Source organism: Salvelinus fontinalis, chromosome 1 (assembly GCF_029448725.1).
Source record: "Salvelinus fontinalis isolate EN_2023a chromosome 1, ASM2944872v1, whole genome shotgun sequence".
Classification (NCBI taxonomy): Eukaryota; Metazoa; Chordata; class Actinopteri; order Salmoniformes; family Salmonidae; genus Salvelinus; species Salvelinus fontinalis.
The window spans coordinates 2592279-2616565 of NC_074665.1; the positions used below are offsets into that span (position 1 = coordinate 2592279).

General features: G+C 47.2%; 1 protein-coding gene across 4 annotated transcripts in view; it reads left to right on the top strand.

Moving 5' to 3' along the window:
* The window catches only part of arid4b (AT-rich interaction domain 4B), a 238767-nt gene that overhangs the window by 206470 nt on the left and 8010 nt on the right, over positions 1-24287 (top strand). For all 4 annotated transcript variants that reach the window (XM_055935867.1, XM_055935783.1, XM_055935955.1 and 1 more), the window contains 4 exons: positions 1801-3225; positions 9177-9356; positions 15016-15129; positions 19773-19991. In XM_055935867.1, coding sequence (XP_055791842.1) covers positions 1801-3225; positions 9177-9356; positions 15016-15129; positions 19773-19991 — 1938 coding nt within the window. The remainder of the gene's footprint in view (positions 1-1800; positions 3226-9176; positions 9357-15015; positions 15130-19772; positions 19992-24287) is intronic.

The following is a 24287-nucleotide window of genomic DNA, read 5'->3' on the forward strand; positions in this document are numbered from 1 at the left end:
TAGTCACTGCTCTACCTGGCGTTGTACTCTAACAGTATACAGGTGGTCACTGCTCTACCTGGCGTTGTACTCTAACAGTATACAGGTAGTCACTGCTCTACCTGGCGTTGTACTCTAACAGTATACAGGTAGTCACTGCTCTACCTGGCGTTGTACTCTAACAGTATACAGGTAGTCACTGCTCTACCTGGCGTTGTACTCTAACAGTATACAGGTAGTCACTGCTCTACCTGGCGTTGTACTCTAACAGTATACAGGTAGTCACTGCTCTACCTGGCGTTGTACTCTAACAGTATACAGGTGGTCACTGCTCTACCTGGCGTTGTACTCTAACAGTATACAGGTAGTCACTGCTCTACCTGGCGTTGTACTCTAACAGTATACAGGTAGTCACTGCTCTACCTGGCGTTGTACTCTAACAGTATACAGGTGGTCACTGCTCTACCTGGTAGGTACTCTAACAGTATACAGGTGGTCACTGCTCTACCTGGCGTTGTACTCTAACAGTATACAGGTAGTCACTGCTCTACCTGGCGTTGTACTCTAACAGTATACAGGTAGTCACTGCTGTACCTGGCGTTGTACTCTAACAGTATACAGGTGGTCACTGCTCTACCTGGCGTTGTACTCTAACAGTATACAGGTAGTCACTGCTCTACCTGGCGTTGTACTCTAACAGTATACAGGTAGTCACTGCTCTACCTGGCGTTGTACTCTAACAGTATACAGGTAGTCACTGCTCTACCTGGCGTTGTACTCTAACAGTATACAGGTGGTCACTGCTCTACCTGGTGTTGTACTCTAACAGTATACAGGTAGTCACTGCTCTACCTGGCGTTGTACTCTAACAGTATACAGGTGGTCACTGCTCTACCTGGCGTTGTACTCTAACAGTATACAGGTAGTCACTGCTCTACCTGGCGTTGTACTCTAACAGTATACAGGTGGTCACTGCTCTACCTGGCGTTGTACTCTAACAGTATACAGGTAGTCACTGCTCTACCTGGCGTTGTACTCTAACAGTATACAGGTAGTCACTGCTCTACCTGGTAGGTACTCTAACAGTATACAGGTGGTCACTGCTCTACCTGGCGTTGTACTCTAACAGTATACAGGTAGTCACTGCTCTACCTGGCGTTGTACTCTAACAGTATACAGGTAGTCACTGCTCTACCTGGCGTTGTACTCTAACAGTATACAGGTAGTCACTGCTCTACCTGGCGTTGTACTCTAACAGTATACAGGTGGTCACTGCTCTACCTGGCGTTGTACTCTAACAGTATACAGGTATTCACTGCTCTACCTGGCGTTGTACTCTAACAGTATACAGGTGGTCACTGCTCTACCTGGCGTTGTACTCTAACAGTATACAGGTAGTCACTGCTCTACCTGGCGTTGTACTCTAACAGTATACAGGTAGTCACTGCTCTACCTGGCGTTGTACTCTAACAGTATACAGGTAGTCACTGCTCTACCTGGCGTTGTACTCTAACAGTATACAGGTGGTCAAATGGATAGGATATATCATTCAAATTACATTTTGTTTCGTGACTTTGACTATTGAACAAGTTAGCAAATTTTAAGGCAAATTTTAAGGCAAATTTTTTTGCCTCTTGAGTCTTGAACAATTAACTTGTTTAGTTTTAGTAGTTTGAGTTCAGTAGATTGTATTTAACTCACATAGAACTATTCTACATTGATGAGAGTGCTGTCGTGTTGCCTAAGCCATTGTAGTGGAAGTGTGTGGTGCCAAAATCATTGTCACGGTACTAAAATGTTGTTTTTCTTTGCTTCCTTCAGCCTCAGAGAGTTCAACAGACGAGTCTGATCAGGATGGTGGGCTTGAAGACGAAGATGACCATCCAGGTTCAGGGGGTCGCGGCGGTCTCAGAAAGGGCGGTCCCCCCAAACCCCTTCACGCCTTAGACCGCTGGGAGGGTACCGCCTCTACCGATGTCCCCAAACCACCATTGGTCACAGGGAAGAGCCAAGAACCAATCAGCATCGAGACCCCGGAGACTGGGAAGCGGCGTAGCCAACCAGAGTTTGAGGCTGAGAGGGAGGGGCCAGGTAGCTCCGCCTCCAGGAAGAGGAAGTCAGAAGGAGTGGCGGGGGAGCAACAGACCTCTAAAGGACCCCCGTCCAAAACCAAGCTCCCAACCTGGAGCACCAGGAGCGCAGACTGGCTGCCGGGAGGCTCCACCAGGAGGGCCCAGGAGAGAGCAGGAGGTCTAGGAGAAGACAGAGGAGGAACAGGAGGTTCCTCTTGCAGCAGCTCAGATGATGGAGGTGCACCTCCCACTGAACCCCACCAGACCGATGGAGACCGACCCAGCTCCCGTCCCAAAGCTTCCCCCTCTAAGAAGTACAATGGCATGAAGGACAAGGCAGCCAAGAGTGGCCCCGGTGGTGGAGGCGGTGCCCGCCCTGCGGGATTCTGGGAGATCCCTGAGAAGAGGGCTAAGATGGCAGCCAGCAGCGTGGAGGAGAGGGAGAGAGAGAGAGCGAGACCGGCGGGTGGCAGTCGTACCAAGGGACAGAATGATGTGTGGTCCAGTATTCAGGCCCAGTGGCCAAAGAAGACCCTGAAGGAGCTGTTCTCTGACTCCGACACGGAGGCTGCTAACTCCCCTCCTCCGCCTGGACCGGCCCAGTCCTCATCATCATGCCACGAGGAGAGAGAGAACAGGGGGGAGCGGGATGGAGACGAGACAGGAGGAGGAGGCCCGGAGAGGGAGAGCAGGGGTGAGCGGGACGGGGAGGGAGACGAGACAGGAGGAGGAGGCCCGGAGAGGGAGAGCAGGGGGGAGCGGGACGGGGAGGGAGACGAGGCAGGAGGAGGAGGCCCAGAGAGGGAGGACCATGACCCCTCAGAGGAGAACCAGGGGCAGGAGAAGAGGAGGAGTGAGCAGGACTTCCCCTCCAGTGGATCTAACTCAGTTCTCAACACCCCTCCCACCACCCCAGAGTCCCCATCCATGGGACATAGCGGTAATGGGGCCATGGAGCAAGGGGCTGGAACTGGCTCTAACCGGACTCAGCCCTCCTGTCCTCCCCTGTCTGTAACCTCCGCTCTGGGTACAACGCCCCCCTCGGACCCCCTGGCTCCGGGGCGCCCCAACCCCCTGGCAGAGGAAGGCGGTTGTGGTCGCAGTGAGACAGACAGCAGTACAGTGGAGGTGGAAAGTCTAGGAGGGGAGCTGCAGGACCAGCACTTACCCCAAGGTAAGTGTTGACTAGCCAAATGGTTGCTGGCATCAGTGTCCTAGATACCGTCACCTGCCGTTGTGCCCTTGAGCAAGACACTGCTCACAGGGCACTACACTAGTAGCTGCCCACTGCTCCAGCCCTTCCCACCAAAATGTGTATTTGTGTGTACAGAAAGTATTCAAACCCCTTTCAGTCGACGAGATTTAATTCTGCAGAATGCACATTTAGACAACAGCTTAAAAACACAAAGGATACTAAATTCAATGAAACAAGTCCTAACCGGCCTACCGACTGGCGCAGTATCGCAGTGCTCGAGGCGTCACTACAGACCCGGGTTCGATCCCGGGCTGTATCACAACCGGCCGTGATCGGGAGTGTCCCATAGGGTGGCGCACAATTGTCCCAGCGTCGTCCGGGTTAGGGGAGGGTTTGGCCTGGAGGGCTTTACTTGGCTCATCGCGCTCTAGCGACACCTTGTGGCGGGTCGGGCGCCTGCAGGCTGACCTCATCATCAGTTGAACGGTTGTTTCCTCTGACACGTTGGTGCGGCTGGCTTCCGGGTTAAGCTGGCAGGTGTTAAAATGCTCGGTTTGCCGGGTCATGTTTCGGGGGACGCATGACTCGACCTTCGCCTCCCGTTGGGGAGTTGCAGTGACGAGACAAGATCGGAGACAAATGTAATAAGTCTGATCGCAGTTGGTTGGATCTTTCTGTATATTTGTTCTTACATTGATGCTGGACAGTTGGCTCTGTTTGCAGAGGACTCTGCCAGTGCCGTCTCCTCTTCTCTGTGGTAGTAGATCATGTAGAGGGTCCAGTACGGTCCGTGACTGTCTCTGTTTTGTGTTATTATCTTGCTTGGCCTTTTCTGTACACTCTCCACTTCCTGCTTCTTTGTACAGCCCACCAGCAACACACTTTTCTCCTGACTTTACATTCATTCATCTGATGACTGTTATTTATCTAATCAGCTAACTATATTTAATTGTTACCCAATTAAATGTAACAATTAACTCATTAGGATTTGGGGCACCACGAGAGCGGTTATTTAGAGTTACCATCTCCCCAATTAAACTGTAAAGGTCTTGACCTATCACATCCTTTAAATAGTCAACTTATTCATCATAACCTCGTATCATATCATGTCGTAAACCTGTCGTAACCTTGCATCTGCAAAAACGCGAGCCTTACTTATGATTCAGTACTACACAAGTTGGTTTACTTATGTATTTACTAGCTAACTAAATGGTAACACAGGATAAACATACACTCTTAATAGATGAGAAATAGGTCCCTAGCGGACCGACAACGATATGACTGCTTGTTACAAAAGACATGGAGAGGGACAGAGATACTTAACGTTGCTGCATTTAGAAACTTCATTTATACTTTACACACGGTTGGAGTAAGAAAATCCTTGGTTTCTCTCGGTGGACAGAGACTTCTGGGAAAAGGGTGCTGGGCCTTTTCGCGGCACGCTTGTAAGGCTCTGATTGTCCAAAAGGGGGACCCGTCTTCTACTGTTGTTCTCCTCTGCAGTCGTCCAGTATCCGGTAACTTATCGTGTTCCTGAACGGAACTACAGAGTTTATTTTACTTCCATTTTCTCTGGAAGATGCTTTTTTGAATATAGGCTAGCCAGCCGTGTCATGGTTTGAAGATAGGCTAGCCAGCCGTGTCGATGGTTTGAAGATAGGCTAGCCAGCCGTGTCGATGGTTTGAAGATAGGCTAGCCAGCCGTGTCGATGGTTTGAAGATAGGCTAGCCAGCCGTGTCGATGGTTTGAAGATAGGCTAACCAGCCGTGTCGACGGTTTGAAGATAGGCTAGCCAGCCGTGTCGACGGTTTGAAGATAGGCTAGCCAGCCGTGTCGATGGTTTGAAGATAGGCTAGCCAGCCGTGTCGATGGTTTGAAGATAGGCTAGCCAGCCGTGTCGATGGGTTGAAGATAGGCTAGCCAGCCGTGTCGATGGGTTGAAGATAGGCTAGCCAGCCGTATCGATGGTTTGAAGATAGGCTAGCCAGCCGTATCGATGGTTTGAAGATAGGCTAGCCAGCCGTGTCGACGGTTTGAAGATAGGCTAGCCAGCCGTGTCGACGGTTTGAAGATAGGCTAGCCAGCCGTGTCGACGGTTTGAAGATAGGCTAGCCAGCCGTGTCGACGGTTTGAAGATAGGCTAGCCAGCCGTGTCGACGGTTTGAAGATAGGCTAGCCAGCCGTGTCGACGGTTTGAAGATAGGCTAGCCAGCCGTGTCGACGGTTTGAAGATAGGCTAACCAGCCGTGTCGATGGTTTGAAGATAGGCTAGCCAGCCGTGTCGATGGTTTGAAGATAGGCTAGCCAGCCGTGTCGATGGTTTGAAGATAGGCTAGCCAGCCGTGTCGATGGTTTGAAGATAGGCTAGCCAGCCGTGTCGATGGTTTGAAGATAGGCTAGCCAGCCGTGTCGATGGGTTGAAGATAGGCTAGCCAGCCGTGTCGATGGGTTGAAGATAGGCTAGCCAGCCGTATCGATGGTTTGAAGATAGGCTAGCCAGCCGTATCGATGGTTTGAAGATAGGCTAGCCAGCCGTGTCGACGGTTTGAAGATAGGCTAGCCAGCCGTGTCGACGGTTTGAAGATAGGCTAGCCAGCCGTGTCGACGGTTTGAAGATAGGCTAGCCAGCCGTGTCGACGGTTTGAAGATAGGCTAGCCAGCCGTATCGACGGTTTGAAGATAGGCTAGCCAGCCGTGTCGACGGTTTGAAGATAGGCTAGCCAGCCGTGTCGACGGTTTGAAGATAGGCTAGCCAGCCGTGTCGATGGTTTGAAGATAGGCTAACCAGCCGTGTCGATGGTTTGAAGATAGGCTAGCCAGCCGTGTCGATGGTTTGAAGATAGGCTAGCCAGCCGTGTCGATGGTTTGAAGATAGGCTAGCCAGCCGTGTCGATGGTTTGAAGATAGGCTAGCCAGCCGTGTCGATGGTTTGAAGATAGGCTAGCCAGCCGTATCGATGGTTTGAAGATAGGCTAGCCAGCCGTATCGATGGTTTGAAGATAGGCTAGCCAGCCGTATCGATGGTTTGAAGATAGGCTAGCCAGCCGTGTCGATGGGTTGAAGATAGGCTAGCCAGCCGTGTCGATGGTTTGAAGATAGGCTAGCCAGCCGTGTCGATGGTTTGAAGATAGGCTAGCCAGCCGTGTCGATGGTTTGAAGATAGGCTAGCCAGCCGTGTCGATGGTTCCCACTGGGGTGATGAGAGAAGCGTAATACGATGGTTTGAGCAGAATTGTCCAACTTAAATTTGGTTTTCTAGATACTAGGATCAGCCATACCAGTGATTGTCCGTGAGGTGACTTGATCGTCTCTACCTCGTGTTGAGATTCACAGTTCAAACCACTTTAAATGTGAGCTGCAGCTCTACTTCTCTCAGGTGTTTCTACACCTGCATTGCTTGCTGTTTGGGGTTTTAGGCTGGGTTTCTGTACAGCACTTTGAGATATCAGCTGATGTACGAACGGCTATATAAATACATTTGATTTGATTTGTAATATGTACATTCTTAAACCATCATTTTATACAATTGGTTCAAAAGGGCGGTTCCGACAGGCTGACACGCTCTCTGACCTCACTCAAGGTGACTATTTACTTGTGCAAAGTTATAAAAACAATTTCCTCCTATAGTTTCTAAAATCACATCCCTCTCTTAACCTAAACACTTTCATCATGTTTCATATAGCATGCAGAACGTAGAGGATGTAGTGTGTTACAGTATTTCCTCTTTAACATTGTTAATGGCATCACAAAATAACAAACAAACCCGACATCAGTGTTCTTTTAGGTCGCTTCTGAACATTCCCCACGTTCTATGTTAGCAATATTGTTCCAGCATTCGCTTTACAACGTGTTATGAGTTTCGGTGGGGAAAATCTTTCAAACAAAGGCAGCTGGGAGGGAGGGAGCAGAATGTTCTTGTCCTGGATTTACAACTGTCATTATCCCGGCATGAGTGGTGTAGACGTCATCAGTGGGAAGGCTGTTTCTTGCCATCACAGTTAGGGAAGTGAAGATGCCTTGAAGTATTTTTCAATGCCTGGTTAATGGGTTGGCCCCCACTGAGTTAGTTGTCCAAGTGGAAGCCAAGGTATTTTGTGCATGTTTTAACTGGGACATTTTAATTTAATGTTTAAGGACTCTTGAAAGATTAGTCCAAATAAGGACTAAAATATATCCTAATAAAATGTTATGAAATTGGTTGTTGATCTTTGCTAGATAACCATTTTCAGGTCTTGCCATAGATTTTCAAGTAGATTTAACTCAAAACTGTAACTTGGCCACTCAGGAACGTTCACTGGCTTCTTGGTAAGCAACTCCAATGTGTCCTTGTGTTTTTGGTTATTGTCCTGCTGAAAGGTGAACTAATCTCCCAGTGCCTGGTAGAAAGCAGACTGAACCAGGTTTTCCTCTAGGATTTTGCTAGTGCTTAACTCGGTTCCATTTTTTTTTTTTATCCTGAAAAACTCCCCAGTCCTTATTGAGTACAATCATACCCATAACATGATGCAGGCACCACTATGTTTGAAAATATGGAGAATGGTACTCAGTAATGTGTTGTATTGGATTTACCTCAAACATAACACTTTGTATTCAGCACAAAAAGTGAATTTCTTTGCCAAATGTGTTGTAGTTTTACTTTAGTGCCTTGTTGCAAACAGGATCCATGTTTTGGAATATTTGTATTCTGTACAGGCTTCCTTCTTTTCACTCTGTCATTTAGGTTAGTATTGTGGAGTAACTACAATGTTGTTGATCCATCCTCAGTTCTCTTATCACAGCCATTAAACTCTGTAACTGTTTTAAAGTCACCATTGGTCTCATGGTGAAATCCCTGAGCAGTTTCCTTCCTCTCCGGCAACTGAGTTAGGAAGGACGTCTGTATCTTTGTAGTGTCTGGGTGTATTGATGCACCATCCAAAGTGTCATTAATAACTTCACCGTGCTCAAATGGATATTCAATGTCTGCTTTTTTATGTTTACCCATCTACCAATAGGTGTCCTTCGTTGTGAGGCATTGGAAAACCTCCCTGGTCTTTGTGGTTGAATCTGTGTTTGAAATTCACTACTCGACTGAGGGACAGATAATTGTATTTGTGTAGTACAGAGATGAGGTCGTTCAAAAATCATGTTAAACACTATTATTGCAGAGTGAGTTATTATGTGACTTGTTTGTACTCCTGAACTTATTTAGGCTTGTCATAACGAAGAGGTTGCATACTCCGACACGAGACATTTCAGCATTTCATTTTGTATGAATTTGTAAAAAATTTGAAAAACATAATTCCACTTTTAAAATGATGGGGTATTGTGTGAAGGGCAGTGACCAACAAAATCTAAATGTAATCAATTTTTAAATGAAGGCTGTAACACAACAAAGTGAAGGGGTGTGAATACTTTCTGAAGGCACTGTAACTCGGTCTTCTGACCAAAACCACAAACAATTGCTTTCCACCACTGCTGACCCCGTTCCTCTCAGTGTGTGTGTGTGTGTGTGTGTGTGTGTGTGTGTGTGTGTGTGTGTGTGTGTGTGTGTGTGTGTGTGTGTGTGTGTGTGTGTGTGTGTGTGTGTGTGTGTGTGTGTGTGTGTGTGTGTGTGCGTGCGTGCGTGCGTGCGTGCGTGCGTGCGTGCGTGCGTGCGTGCGTGCGTGTGTTGGAGTGGTTCGGCATAGCAGAAGACCCAACTTCCACCTCGTATGGATCAATACAATACAACTTTATCGTCCATTGGGTTAGACCGGCCTTTCCCAACACACACACACACACACACACACACACACACACACACACACACACACACACACACACACACACACACACACACACACATTGAGAGGAACGGGGTCAGCAGTGGTGGAAAGCAATTGTTTGTGGTTTTGGTCAGAAGACCGATTTCTGTCTCGTATGGATCAATGAAGTTGTTTTTCTCCAGACCAAGAGCAGGGAGAGCCTCACCACCATGTAGGGGCAGGATCCCCCTCCTCGCAGAGTAAAGCCTCCCTCCTAGACGGTCCAGGTAGCCTGTCCTCCTCGCACAGCCACTCCAACTCTACCTGCAGTCTGGGGCTCAGTAGTAGCAGTCGTCACGACAACACTGAACACAAAGCCAAAGGTAAGGAACCTCAACTAACACTGAACACAAAGCCAAAGGTACAGAACCTCAACTACCACTGAACACAAAACCATAGGTACAGAACCTCAACTAACACTGAACACAAAGCCAAAGGTACAGAACCTCAACTACCACTGAACACAAAACCAAAGGTAAGGAACCTCAACTACCACTGAACACAAAGCCATAGGTACAGAACCTCAACTAACACTGAACACAAAACCAAAGGTAAGGAACCTCAACTAACACTGAACACAAAACCAAAGGTAAGGAACCTCAACTAACACTGAACACAAAGCCAAAGGTAAGGAACCTCAACTAACACTGAACACAAAACCAAAGATAAGGAACCTCAACTACCACTGAACACAAAACCAAAGGTACAGAACCTCAACTACCACTGAACACAAAACCAAAGGTAAGGAACCTCAACTATTACTGAACACAAAGCCAAAGGTAAGGAACCTCAACTATTACTGAACACAAAGCCAAAGGTAAGGAACCTCAACTACCACTGAACACAAAGCCAAAGGTAAGGAACCTGAACTACCACTGAGCACAAAGCCAAAGGTAAGGAACCTCAACTAACACTGAACACAAAGCCAAAGGTAAGGAACCTCAACTAACACTGAACACAAAACCAAAGATAAGGAACCTCAACTACCACTGAACACAAAACCAAAGGTAAGGAACCTCAACTATTACTGAACACAAAGCCAAAGGTAAGGAACCTCAACTAACACTGAGCACAAAGCCAAAGGTAAGGAACCTCAACTATTACTGAACACAAAGCCAAAGGTAAGGAACCTCAACTACCACTGAACACAAAGCCAAAGGTAAGGAACCTGAACTACCACTGACCACAAAGCCAAAGGTAAGGAACCTCAACTACCACTGAACACAAAGCCAAAGGTAAGGAACCTCAACTACCACTGAACACAAAGCCAAAGGTAAGGAACCTCAACTAACACTGAACACTAAGCCAAAGGTAAGGAACCTGAACTACCACTGAACACAAAGCCAAAGGTAAGGAACCTCAACTAACACTGAACACAAAGCCAAAGGTACAGAACCTCAACTACCACTGAACACAAAACCATAGGTACAGAACCTCAACTAACACTGAACACAAAGCCAAAGGTACAGAACCTCAACTACCACTGAACACAAAACCAAAGGTAAGGAACCTCAACTACCACTGAACACAAAGCCATAGGTACAGAACCTCAACTAACACTGAACACAAAACCAAAGGTAAGGAACCTCAACTAACACTGAACACAAAACCAAAGGTAAGGAACCTCAACTAACACTGAACACAAAGCCAAAGGTAAGGAACCTCAACTAACACTGAACACAAAACCAAAGATAAGGAACCTCAACTACCACTGAACACAAAACCAAAGGTACAGAACCTCAACTACCACTGAACACAAAACCAAAGGTAAGGAACCTCAACTATTACTGAACACAAAGCCAAAGGTAAGGAACCTCAACTATTACTGAACACAAAGCCAAAGGTAAGGAACCTCAACTACCACTGAACACAAAGCCAAAGGTAAGGAACCTGAACTACCACTGAGCACAAAGCCAAAGGTAAGGAACCTCAACTAACACTGAACACAAAGCCAAAGGTAAGGAACCTCAACTAACACTGAACACAAAACCAAAGATAAGGAACCTCAACTACCACTGAACACAAAACCAAAGGTAAGGAACCTCAACTATTACTGAACACAAAGCCAAAGGTAAGGAACCTCAACTAACACTGAGCACAAAGCCAAAGGTAAGGAACCTCAACTATTACTGAACACAAAGCCAAAGGTAAGGAACCTCAACTACCACTGAACACAAAGCCAAAGGTAAGGAACCTGAACTACCACTGAACACAAAGCCAAAGGTAAGGAACCTCAACTACCACTGAACACAAAGCCAAAGGTAAGGAACCTCAACTACCACTGAACACAAAGCCAAAGGTAAGGAACCTCAACTAACACTGAACACTAAGCCAAAGGTAAGGAACCTGAACTACCACTGAACACAAAGCCAAAGGTAAGGAACCTCAACTAACACTGAACACAAAACCAAAGATAAGGAACCTCAACTACCACTGGACACAAAGCCAAAGGTAAGGAACCTCAACTACCACTGAACACAAAGCCAAAGGTAAGGAACCTCAACTAACACTGAACACAAAGCCAAAGGTAAGGAACCTGAACTACCACTGAACACAAAGCCAAAGGTAAGGAACCTCAACTAACACTGAACACAAAACCAAAGATAAGGAACCTCAACTACCACTGAACACAAAGCCAAAGGTACAGAACCTCAACTAACACTGAACACAAAGCCAAAGGTAAGGAACCTGAACTACCACTGAACACAAAGCCAAAGGTAAGGAACCTCAACTAACACTGAACACAAAACCAAAGATAAGGAACCTCAACTACCACTGAACACAAAGCCAAAGGTAAGGAACCTCAACTACCACTGAACACAAAGCCAAAGGTAAGGAACCTCAACTACCACTGAACACAAAGCCAAAGGTAAGGAACCTCAACTACCACTGAACACAAAGCCAAAGGTAAGGAACCTCAACTAACACTGAACACAAAGCCAAAGGTAAGGAACCTGAACTACCACTGAACACAAAGCCAAAGGTAAGGAACCTCAACTACCACTGAACACAAAGCCAAAGGTAAGGAACCTCAACTATTACTGAACACAAAGCCATAGGTAAGGAACCTCAACTATTACTGAACACAAAACCAAAGATAAGGAACCTCAACTACCACTGAACACAAAGCCAAAGGTAAGGAACCTCAACTACCACTGAACACAAAACCAAAGATAAGGAACCTCAACTAACACTGAACACAAAGCCAAAGGTAAGGAACCTCAACTAACACTGGACACAAAGCCAAAGGTAAGGAACCTCAACTACCACTGAACACAAAGCCAAAGGTAAGGAACCTGAACTACCACTGAACACAAAGCCAAAGGTAAGGAACCTCAACTACCACTGAACACAAAGCCAAAGGTAAGGAACCTCTACTAACACTGAACACAAAGCCAAAGGTAAGGAACCTGAACTACCACTGAACACAAAGCCAAAGGTAAGGAACCTCAACTAACACTGAACACAAAACCAAAGATAAGGAACCTCAACTACCACTGAACACAAAGCCAAAGGTAAGGAACCTCAACTAACACTGAACACAAAGCCAAAGGTAAGGAACCTCAACTACCACTGAACACAAAGCCAAAGGTAAGGAACCTCAACTATTACTGAACACAAAGCCATAGGTAAGGAACCTCAACTATTACTGAACACAAAACCAAAGATAAGGAACCTCAACTACCACTGAACACAAAGCCAAAGGTAAGGAACCTCAACTACCACTGAACACAAAACCAAAGATAAGGAACCTCAACTACCACTGAACACAAAGCCAAAGGTAAGGAACCTCAACTAACACTGGACACAAAGCCAAAGGTAAGGAACCTCAACTACCACTGAACACAAAGCCAAAGGTAAGGAACCTCAACTAACACTGAGCACAAAGCCAAAGGTAAGGAACCTCAACTATTACTGAACACAAAGCCAAAGGTACAGAACCTCAACTAACACTGAACACAAAGCCAAAGGTAAGGAACCTCAACTAACACTGAGCACAAAGCCAAAGGTAAGGAACCTCAACTATTACTGAACACAAAGCCAAAGGTACAGAACCTCAACTAACACTGAACACAAAGCCAAAGGTAAGGAACCTGAACTAACACCGAACACAAAGCCAAAGGTAAGGAACCTCAACTAACACTGAACACAAAACCAAAGATAAGGAACCTCAACTACCACTGAACACAAAGCCAAAGGTAAGGAACCTCAACTACCACTGAACACAAAGCCAAAGGTAAGGAACCTCAACTACCACTGAACACAAAGCCAAAGGTAAGGAACCTCAACTACCACTGAACACAAAGCCAAAGGTAAGGAACCTCAACTAACACTGAACACAAAGCCAAAAGTAAGGATGAATACCTGACAGATATAGGAAATACCTGACAGATATAATTAGCAAAATAAATACAGTTTGTTCCTGTTACATTATTTTAAAGCTTTCTGTTAGCCTTGTATGGTACTAGTATAGGTAAGGACTTCAAATCAAGTTTATTTTATATAGCCCTTCGTACATCAGCTAATATCTCGAAGTGCTGTACAGAAACCCAACCTAAAACCCCAAACAGCAAGCAATGCAGGTGTAGAAGCACGGTGGCTAGGAAAAACTCCCTAGAAAGGCCAAAACCTAGGAAGAAACCTAGAGAGGAACCAGGCTATGAGGGGTGGCCAGTCCTCTTCTGGCTGTGCCGGGTGGAGATTATAACAGAACATGGCCAAGATGTTCAAATGTTCATAAATGACCAGCATGGTCAGATAATAATCAGGAGTAAATGTCAGTTGGCTTTTCATAGCCGATCATTAAGAGTATCTCTACCGCTCCTGCGGTCTCTAGAGAGTTGAAAACAGCAGGTGTGGGACAGGTAGCACGTCCGGTGGACAGGTCAGGGTTCCATAGCCGCAGGCAGAACAGTTGAAACTGGAACAGCAGCAAGGCCAGGTGGACTGGGGACAGCAAGGAGTCATCATGCCCGGTAGTCCTGACGCATGGTCCTAGGGCTCAGGTTCTCCGAGAGAGAGAACAAAAGAGAGAAGGAGAGAATTAGAGAGAGCATACTTAAATTCACACAGGACACCGGATAAGACAGGAGAAGTACTCCAGATATAACCAACTGACCCTAGCCCCCGTTATATGCAATTTTGAACCAAAGCATGGCAATTCAAATGGGTACATAGGTGATACCTTTACAGAGGACTTCTTCTCCATCTAGTTTTATTTCAAAAGATTACAGGAAGTTACTGAAGTGCTTGGGGATTCAGATACACATCTGGCACCATCTGTTGGGGTTTCAGATACACATCTGGCACCATCTGTTAGGGATTCAGATACACATCTGGCACTATCTGTTGGGGATTCAGATACACATCAGGCACCGTCTGTTAGGGATTCAGATACACATCTGGCACCATCTGTTGGGGATTCAGATACACATCTGGCACCATCTTTTGGGGATTCAGATACACATCTGGCACCATCTGTTGGGGATTCAGATACACATCTGGCACCGTCTGTTGGGGATTCAGATACACATCTGGCACCGTCTGTTGGGGATTCAGATACACATCAGGCACCGTCTGTTAGGGATTCAGATACACATCTGGCACCATCTGTTGGGCATTCAGATACACATCTGGCACCATCTGTTAGGGATTCAGATACACATCAGGCACCATCTGTTGGGGATTCAGATACACATCTGGCACCATCTGTTGGGGATTCAGATACACATCTGGCACCGTCTGTTGGGGATTCAGATACACATCTGGCACCGTCTGTTGGGGATTCAGATACACATCTGGCACCATTTGTTGGGGATTCAGATACACATTTGGCACCGTCTCTCTGCCTCAGTCTCCCACTTTGGGAATAAAGTATTTATTTGAAGTGACTCAGGACCACATACTCTCCTGTTCCTCTCTCTTCTCTCTCTGACAAAACTAGCATCATGTTCTCACTGTCCTCCTGTCTTCTCCTTCCAGTGTCTGCCAGTCACAAGCGTCAGAAGGAACAGCAGGCAGGTGGAGCAGCAAAGAAACCCAAGCCAAACAGAAAGAGCTCAGTGCCTCCCAAGAAGAACAATAACAGGAAAACTGGTAAGGTGGAGAGTGACAGTACCCACTAGTTTACTGAGGCCTACACTAGGACTGGTGACTCTGAGGCCTACACTAGGACTGGTGAATGAGGCCTACACTAGGACTGGTGAATCTGAGGCCTACACTAGGACTGGTGAATCTGAGGCCTACACTAGGGCTGGTGAATCTGAGGCCTACACTAGGACTGGTAAATCTGAGGCCTACACTAGGGCTGGTGAATCTGAGGTCTACACTAGGACTGGTGACTCTGAGGCCTACACTAGGACTAGTGACTCTGAGGCCTACACTAGGGCTGGTGAATCTGAGGCCTACACTAGGGCTGGTGAATGAGGCCTACACTAGGACTGGTGACTCTGAGGCCTACACTAGGGCTGGTGAATCTGAGGCCTACACTAGGGCTGGTGAATTTGAGGCCTACACTAGGACTGGTGAATCTGAGGCCTACACTAGGGCTGGTGAATCTGAGGTCTACACTAGGTGAATTTGAGGCCTACACTAGGACTGGTGAATCTGAGGCCTACACTAGGGCTGGTGAATCTGAGGTCTACACTAGGACTGGTGACTCTGAGGCCTACACTAGGACTGGTGACTCTGAGGCCTACACTAGGGCTGGTGAATTTGAGGCCTACACTAGAGCTGGTGAATTTGAGGCCTACACTAGGGCTGGTGAATCTGAGGCCTACACTAGGGCTGGTGAATCTGAGGTCTACACTAGGTGAATCTGAGGCCTACACTAGGGCTGGTGAATCTGAGGTCTACACTAGGGCTGGTGAATCTGAGGCCTACACTAGGACTGGTGAATCTGAGGCCTACACTAGGACTGGTGAATCTGAGGCCTACACTAGGACTGGTGAATCTGAGGTCTACACTAGGGCTGGTGAATCTGAGGCCTACACTAGGACTGGTGAATCTGAGGTCTACACTAGGACTGGTGACTCTGAGGCCTACACTAGGACTGGTGACTCTGAGGCCTACACTAGGGCTGGTGAATTTGAGGCCTACACTAGAGCTGGTGAATTTGAGGCCTACACTAGGGCTGGTGAATCTGAGGCCTACACTAGGGCTGGTGAATCTGAGGTCTACACTAGGTGAATCTGAGGCCTACACTAGGGCTGGTGAATCTGAGGTCTACACTAGGGCTGGTGAATCTGAGGCCTACACTAGGACTGGTGAATCTGAGGCCTACACTAGGACTGGTGAATCTGAGGCCTACACTAGGACTGGTGAATCTGAGGTCTACACTAGGGCTGGTGAATCTGAGGCCTACACTAGGACTGGTGAATCTGAGGTCTACACTAGGTGAATCTGAGGTCTACACTAGGACTGGTGAATCTGAGGCCTACACTAGGACTGGTGAATCTGAGGCCTACACTAGGACTGGTGAATCTGAGGCCTACACTAGGGCTGGTGAATCTGAGGCCTACACTAGGGCTGGTGAATCTGAGGTCTACACTAGGACTGGTGAATCTGAGGTCTACACTAGGACTGGTGAATCTGAGGCCTACACTAGGACTGGTGAATCTGAGGCCTACACTAGGACTGGTGAATCTGAGGCCTACACTAGGACTGGTGAATCTGAGGCCTACACTAGGGCTGGTGAATCTGAGGCCTACACTAGGACTGGTGAATCTTAGGCCTACACTAGGGCTGGTGAATCTGAGTCCTACACTAGGGCTGGTGACTCTGAGGCCTACACTAGGGCTGGTGAATCTGAGGCCTACACTAGGGCTGGTGAATCTGAGGCCTACACTAGGACTGGTGAATCTGAGGCCTACACTAGGGCTGGTGAATCTGAGGCCTACACTAGGACTGGTGAATCTGAGGCCTACACTAGTACTGGTGAATCTGAGGCCTACACTAGGACTGGTGACTCTGAGGCCTACACTAGGGCTGGTGAATCTGAGGCCTACACTAGGGCTGGTGAATCTGAGGTCTACACTAGGGCTGGTGAATCTGATGCCTACACTAGGGCTGGTGAATCTGAGGTCTACACTAGGAATGGTGAATCTGAGGTCTACACTAGGACTGGTGAATCTGAGACCTACTCTAGGACTGGTGAATCTGAGGCCTACACTAGGACTGGTGAATCTGAGGCCTACACTAGGGCTGGTGAATCTGAGGCCTACACTAGGGCTGGTGAATCTGAGGCCTACACTAGGGCTGGTGAATCTGAGGTCTACACTAGGACTGGTGAATCTGAGGCCTACACTAGGGCTGGTGAATCTGAGGTCTACACTAGGACTGGTGAATCTGAGGCCTACACTAGGGCTGGTGAATCTGAGGCCTACACTAGGACTGGTGAATCTGAGGCTACACTAGGACTGGTGAATCTGAGGCCTACACTAGGACTGGTGAATCTGAGGCCTACACTAGGGCTGGTGAATCTGAGCCCTACACTAGGACTGGTGAATCTGAGGCCTACACTAGGACTGGTGTCTCTGAGGCCTACACTAGGACTGGTGACTCTGAGGCCTACACTAGGACTGGTGACTCTGAGGCCTACACTGGGGCTGGTGAATCTGAGGCCTACACTAGGGCTGGTGAATCTGAGGTCTACACTAGGACTGGTGAATCTGAGGCCTACACTAGGACTGGTGAATCTGAGGTCTACACTAGGACTGGTGAATCTGAGGCCTACACTAGGGCTGGTGAATCTGAGGCCTACACTAGGGCTGGTGAATCTGAGGCCTACACTAGGACTGGTGAATCTGAGGCCTACACTAGGGCTGGTGAATCTGAGGTCTACACTAGGACTGGCGAATCTGAGGTCTACACTAGGACTGGCGAATCTGAGGCCTACACTAGGGCTGGTGAATCTGAGGCCTACACTAGGACTGGTGAATCTGAGGTCTACACTAGGACTGGTGAATCTGAGGCCTACACTAGGACTGGTGAATCTGAGGCCTACACTAGGACTGGTGAATCTGAGGCCTACACTAGGACTGGTGTCTCTTAGGCCTACACTAGGACTGGTGACTCTGAGGCCTACACTAGGACTGGTGAATCTGAGGCCTACACTAGGGCTGGTGAATCTGAGGCCTACACTAGGACTGGTGAATCTGAGGCCTACACTAGGACTGGTGAATCTGAGGCCTACACTAGGACTGGTGTCTCTGAGGCCTACACTAGGACTGGTGAATCTGAGGCCTACACTAGGGCTGGTGAATCTGAGGCCTACACTAGGACTGGTGAATTTGAGGCCTACACTAGGACTGGTGAATTTGGCCAGTATGTATCATGTGTCTTAGAGTAGGAGTTGAATAAGATTATATTGATAGGGGAGGGACCTGATCCTAGATCAGCACTCTGAGATGCTTGATACATACGGCCCCTGACTGACTTCCTACCTCTCCTATTGCTCTCTCCTTCTGGCATCTGAAATTATCAGAGCCACAGTAAGATCAGCTGTAGAACCAGTTGTGTTTCTATAGAAGCTGTAGAACCAGTTGTGTTTCTATAGAAGCTGTAGAACCAGTTGTGTTTCTATAGAAGCTGTAGAACCAGTTGTGTTTCTATAGAAGCTGTAGAACCAGTTGTGTTTCTATAGAAGCTGTAGAACCAGTTGTGTTTCTATAGAAGCTGTAGAACCAGTTGTGTTTCTATAGAAGCTGTAGAACCAGTTGTGTTTCTATAGAAGCTGTAGAACCAGCTGTGTTTCTATAGAAGCTGTAGAACCAGTTGTGTTTATATAGAAGCTGTAGAACCAGTTGTGTTTTTATAGAAGCTGTAGAACCAGTTGTGTTTCTATAGAAGCTGTAGAACCAGCTGTGTTTCTATAGAAGCTGTAGAACCAGTTGTGTTTCTATAGAAGCTGTAGAACCAGCTGTGTTTCTATAGAAGCTGTAGAACCAGTTGTGTTTCTATAGAAGCTGTAGAACCAGTTGTGTTTCTATAGAAGCTGTAGAACCAGTTGTGTTTCTATAGAAGCTGTAGAACCAGTTGTGTTTCTATAGAAGCTGTAGAACCAGTTGTGTTTTTATAGAAGCTGTAGAACCAGTTGTGTTTCTATAGAAGCTGTAGAACCAGTTGTGTTTCTATAGAAGCTGTAGAACCAGTTGTGTTTCTATAGAAGCTGTAGAACCAGCTGTGTTTCTATAGAAGCTGTAGAACCAGTTGTGTTTCTATAGAAGCTGTAGAACCAGTTGTGTTTCTATAGAAGCTGTAGAACCAGTTGTGTTTTTATAGAAGCTGTAGAACCAGTTGTGTTTCTATAGAAGCTGTAGAACCAGTTGTGTTTCTATAGAAGCTGTAGAACCAGTTGTGTTTCTATTGAAGCTGTAGAACCAGTTGTGTTTCTATAGAAGCTGTAGAACCAGTTGTGTTTTTATAGAAGCTGTAGAACCAGTTGTGTTTCTATTGAAGCTGTAGAACCAGTTGTGTTTCTATTGAAGCTGTAGAACCAGTTGTGTTTCTATAGAAGCTGTAGAACCAGTTGTGTTTTTATAGAAGCTGTAGAACCAGTTGTGTTTCTATAGAAGCTGTAGAACCAGTTGTGTTTCTATAGAAGCTGTAGAACCAGTTGTGTTTCTATAGAAGGTGTAGAACCAGTTCATCAACTTGTATGAGTTGTTGACACGAAAATAACACTTGTAGCTAATTAATATCTTCCTTCTGTTCGTTCTCCTCTTCCTCCCCCCCTACAGCCCACAGCAGTGACAGTGAAGACCCGTCATTGGGCGAGAGCACAGCCAGGTCTTCAGCCTCAAAGACCCATGTTGCAGCAGACATGAAGGGGTCCATCTCGCCCAAGTGTCCCAGCCTGGGACAGGGACGCGCCCCTCCATCCAGCCAGAAGTACCACAAGCAGCATGGTGACCCCGACCACCATCACCATCTTCACAGTCGGGAACATCACCGGGAGCGTGAGCACCATCACCCTCACCATAGAGCACCATCACCCTCACCATAGAGCACCATCACCCTCACCATAGAGCACCATCACCATAGAGAGCACCCTCACCATAGAGCACCATCACCCCCACCATAGAGTACCATCACCATAGAGAGCACCCTCACCATAGAGCACAATCACCATAGAGCACCATCACCCTCACCATAGAGCACCATCACCCTCACCATAGAGCACCATCACCATAGAGAGCACCCTCACCATAGAGCACCATCACCCCCACCATAGAGTACCATCACCATAGAGAGCACCCTCACCATAGAGCACAATCACCATAGAGCACCATCACCCTCACCATAGAGCACCATCACCCTCACCATAGAGCACCATCACCATAGAGAGCACCCTCACCATAGAGCACCATCACCCCCACCATAGAGTACCATCACCATAGAGAGCACCCTCACCATAGAGCACAATCACCATAGAGCACCATCACCCTCACCATAGAGCACCATCACCATAGAGAGCACCCTCACCATAGAGCACCATCACCCTCACCATAGAGAGTACCATCACCATAGAGAGCTCCATCACCATAGAACACCATCACCCTCACCATAGAGCACCCTCACCATAGAGCACCATCACCCTCACCATAGAGAGCACCCTCACCATAGAGAAAACCATCACCATAGAGAGCACCCTCACCATAGAGAACACCATCACCATAGAGAGCACCTACACTCTCACCATAGAGCACCCTCACCATAGAGCACCATCACCCTCACCATAGAGAGCACCCTCACCATAGAGCACCATCACCATAGAGAGCACCCTCACCATAGAGCACCATCACCATAGAGAGCACCCTCACCATAGAGAGCACCATCACCATAGAGAGCACCCTCACCATAGAGAGCACCATCACCATAGAGCGCACCATCACCATAGAGAGCACCATCACCATAGAGAGCACCATCACCATAGAGAGCACCATCACCATAGAGCACCATCACCATAGAGAGCACCCTCACCATAGAGAGCACCATCACCATAGAGAGCACCATCACCATAGAGCACCATCACCATAGAGAGCACCCTCACCATAGAGAGCACCATTACCATAGAGAGCACCCTCACCATAGAGAGCACCATCACCATAGAGAGCACCATCACCATAGAGAGCACCATCACCATAGAGAGCACCATCACCCTCACCATAGAGAGCACCATAGAGAGCACTCTCACCATAGAGAGCACCCTCACCATAGAGAGCTCCTTTAAATGTTCCTCTCCATCCCACTGAGTCCTCTCCTTTAAATGTTGTTCCTCTCCTTTAAATGTTGTTCCTCTCCATCCCACTGAGTCCTCTCCTTTAAATGTTGTTCCTCTCCTTTAAATGTTGTTCCTCTCCACCCCACTGAGTCCTCTCCTTTAAATGTTGTTCCTCTCCTTTAAATGTTGGTCCTCTCCTTTAAATGTTGGGCCTCTCCATCCCACTGAGTCCTCTCCTTTAAATGTTGTTCCTCTCCTTTAAATGTTGTACCTCTCCATCCCACTGAGTCCTCTCCTTTAAATGTTGTTCCTCTCCATCCCACTGAGTCCTCTCCTTTAAATGTTGTTCCTCTCCATCCCACTGAGTCCTCTCCTTTAAATGTTGTTCCTCTCCTTTAAATGTTGGGCCTCTCCATCCCACCGAGTCCTCTCCTTTAAATGTTGTTCCTCTCCTTTAAATGTTGTTCCTCTCCATCCCACTGAGTCCTCTCCTTTAAATGTTGTTCCTCTCCATCCCACTGAGTCCTCTCCTTTAAATGTTGTTCCTCTCCTTTAAATGTTGGTCCTCTCCATCCCACTGAGTCCTCTCCTTTAAATGTTGTACCTCTCCATCCCACTGAGTCCTCTCCTTTAAATGTTGGTCCTCTCCATCCCACTGAGTCCTCTCCTTTAAATGTTGTTCCTCTCCATCCCACTGAGTCCTCTCCTTTAAATGTTGTACCTCTCCATCCCACTGAGTCCTCTCCTTTAAATGTTGTTCCTCTCCATCCCACTGAGTCCTCTCCTTTAAATGTTGTTCCTCTCCATCCCACTGAGTCCTCTCCTTTAAATGTTGTTCCTCTCCATCCCACTGAGTCCTCTCCTTTAAATGTTGTACCTCTCCATCCCACTGAGTCCTCTCCTTTAAATGTTGTTCCTCTCCATCCCACTGAGTCCTCTCCTTTAAATGTTGTTCCTCTCCATCCCACTGAGTCCTCTCCTTTAAATGTTGTTCCTCTCCATCCCACTGAGTCCTCTCCTTTAAATGTTGTTCCTCTCCTTTAAATGTTGTTCCTCTCCATCCCACTGAGTCCTCTCCTTTAAATGTTGGTCCTCTCCATCCCACTGAGTCCTCTCCTTTAAATGTTGTACCTCTCCATCCCACTGAGTCCTCTCCTTTAAATGTTGTTCCTCTCCATCCCACTGAGTCCTCTCCTTTAAATGTTGTACCTCTCCATCCCACCGAGTCCTCTCCTTTAAATGTTGTTCCTCTCCTTTAAATGTTGTTCCTCTCCATCCCACTGAGTCCTCTCCTTTAAATGTTGTTCCTCTCCATCCCACTGAGTCCTCTCCTTTAAATGTTGTTCCTCTCCATCCCACTGAGTCCTCTCCTTTAAATGTTGTTCCTCTCCATCCCACTGAGTCCTCTCCTTTAAATGTTGTTCCTCTCCTTTAAATGTTGTTCCTCTCCATCCCACTGAGTCCTCTCCTTTAAATGTTGGTCCTCTCCATCCCACTGAGTCCTCTCCTTTAAATGTTGTACCTCTCCATCCCACTGAGTCCTCTCCTTTAAATGTTGTTCCTCTCCTTTAAATGTTGTTCCTCTCCATCCCACTGAGTCCTCTCCTTTAAATGTTGTACCTCTCCATCCCACCGAGTCCTCTCCTTTAAATGTTGTTCCTCTCCTTTAAATGTTGTTCCTCTCCATCCCACTGAGTCCTCTCCTTTAAATGTTGTTCCTCTCCATCCCACTGAGTCCTCTCCTTTAAATGTTGTTCCTCTCCTTTAAATGTTGTTCCTCTCCATCCCACTGAGTCCTCTCCTTTAAATGTTGTTCCTCTCCATCCCACTGAGTCCTCTCCTTTAAATGTTGTTCCTCTCCTTTAAATGTTGGTCCTCTCCATCCCACTGAGTCCTCTCCTTTAAATGTTGGTCCTCTCCTTTAAATGTTGGGCCTCTCCATCCCACTGAGTCCTCTCCTTTAAATGTTGTTCCTCTCCTTTAAATGTTGTACCTCTCCATCCCACTGAGTCCTCTCCTTTAAATGTTGTTCCTCTCCATCCCACTGAGTCCTCTCCTTTAAATGTTGTTCCTCTCCATCCCACTGAGTCCTCTCCTTTAAATGTTGTTCCTCTCCATCCCACTGAGTCCTCTCCTTTAAATGTTGTTCCTCTCCATCCCACTGAGTCCTCTCCTTTAAATGTTGTTCCTCTCCATCCCACTGAGTCCTCTCCTTTAAATGTTGTTCCTCTCCATCCCACTGAGTCCTCTCCTTTAAATGTTGTTCCTCTCCTTTAAATGTTGGTCCTCTCCATCCCACTGAGTCCTCTCCTTTAAATGTTGTTCCTCTCCATCCCACTGAGTCCTCTCCTTTAAATGTTGTTCCTCTCCTTTAAATGTTGGTCCTCTCCATCCCACTGAGTCCTCTCCTTTAAATGTTGTTCCTCTCCATCCCACTGAGTCCTCTCCTTTAAATGTTGTTCCTCTCCATCCCACTGAGTCCTCTCCTTTAAATGTTGTTCCTCTCCTTTAAATGTTGTTCCTCTCCATCCCACTGAGTCCTCTCCTTTAAATGTTGTTCCTCTCCATCCCACTGAGTCCTCTCCTTTAAATGTTGTTCCTCTCCTTTAAATGTTGGTCCTCTCCATCCCACTGAGTCCTCTCCTTTAAATGTTGTACCTCTCCATCCCACTGAGTCCTCTCCTTTAAATGTTGGTCCTCTCCATCCCACTGAGTCCTCTCCTTTAAATGTTGTTCCTCTCCATCCCACTGAGTCCTCTCCTTTAAATGTTGTACCTCTCCATCCCACTGAGTCCTCTCCTTTAAATGTTGTTCCTCTCCATCCCACTGAGTCCTCTCCTTTAAATGTTGTTCCTCTCCATCCCACTGAGTCCTCTCCTTTAAATGTTGTTCCTCTCCATCCCACTGAGTCCTCTCCTTTAAATGTTGTACCTCTCCATCCCACTGAGTCCTCTCCTTTAAATGTTGTTCCTCTCCATCCCACTGAGTCCTCTCCTTTAAATGTTGTTCCTCTCCATCCCACTGAGTCCTC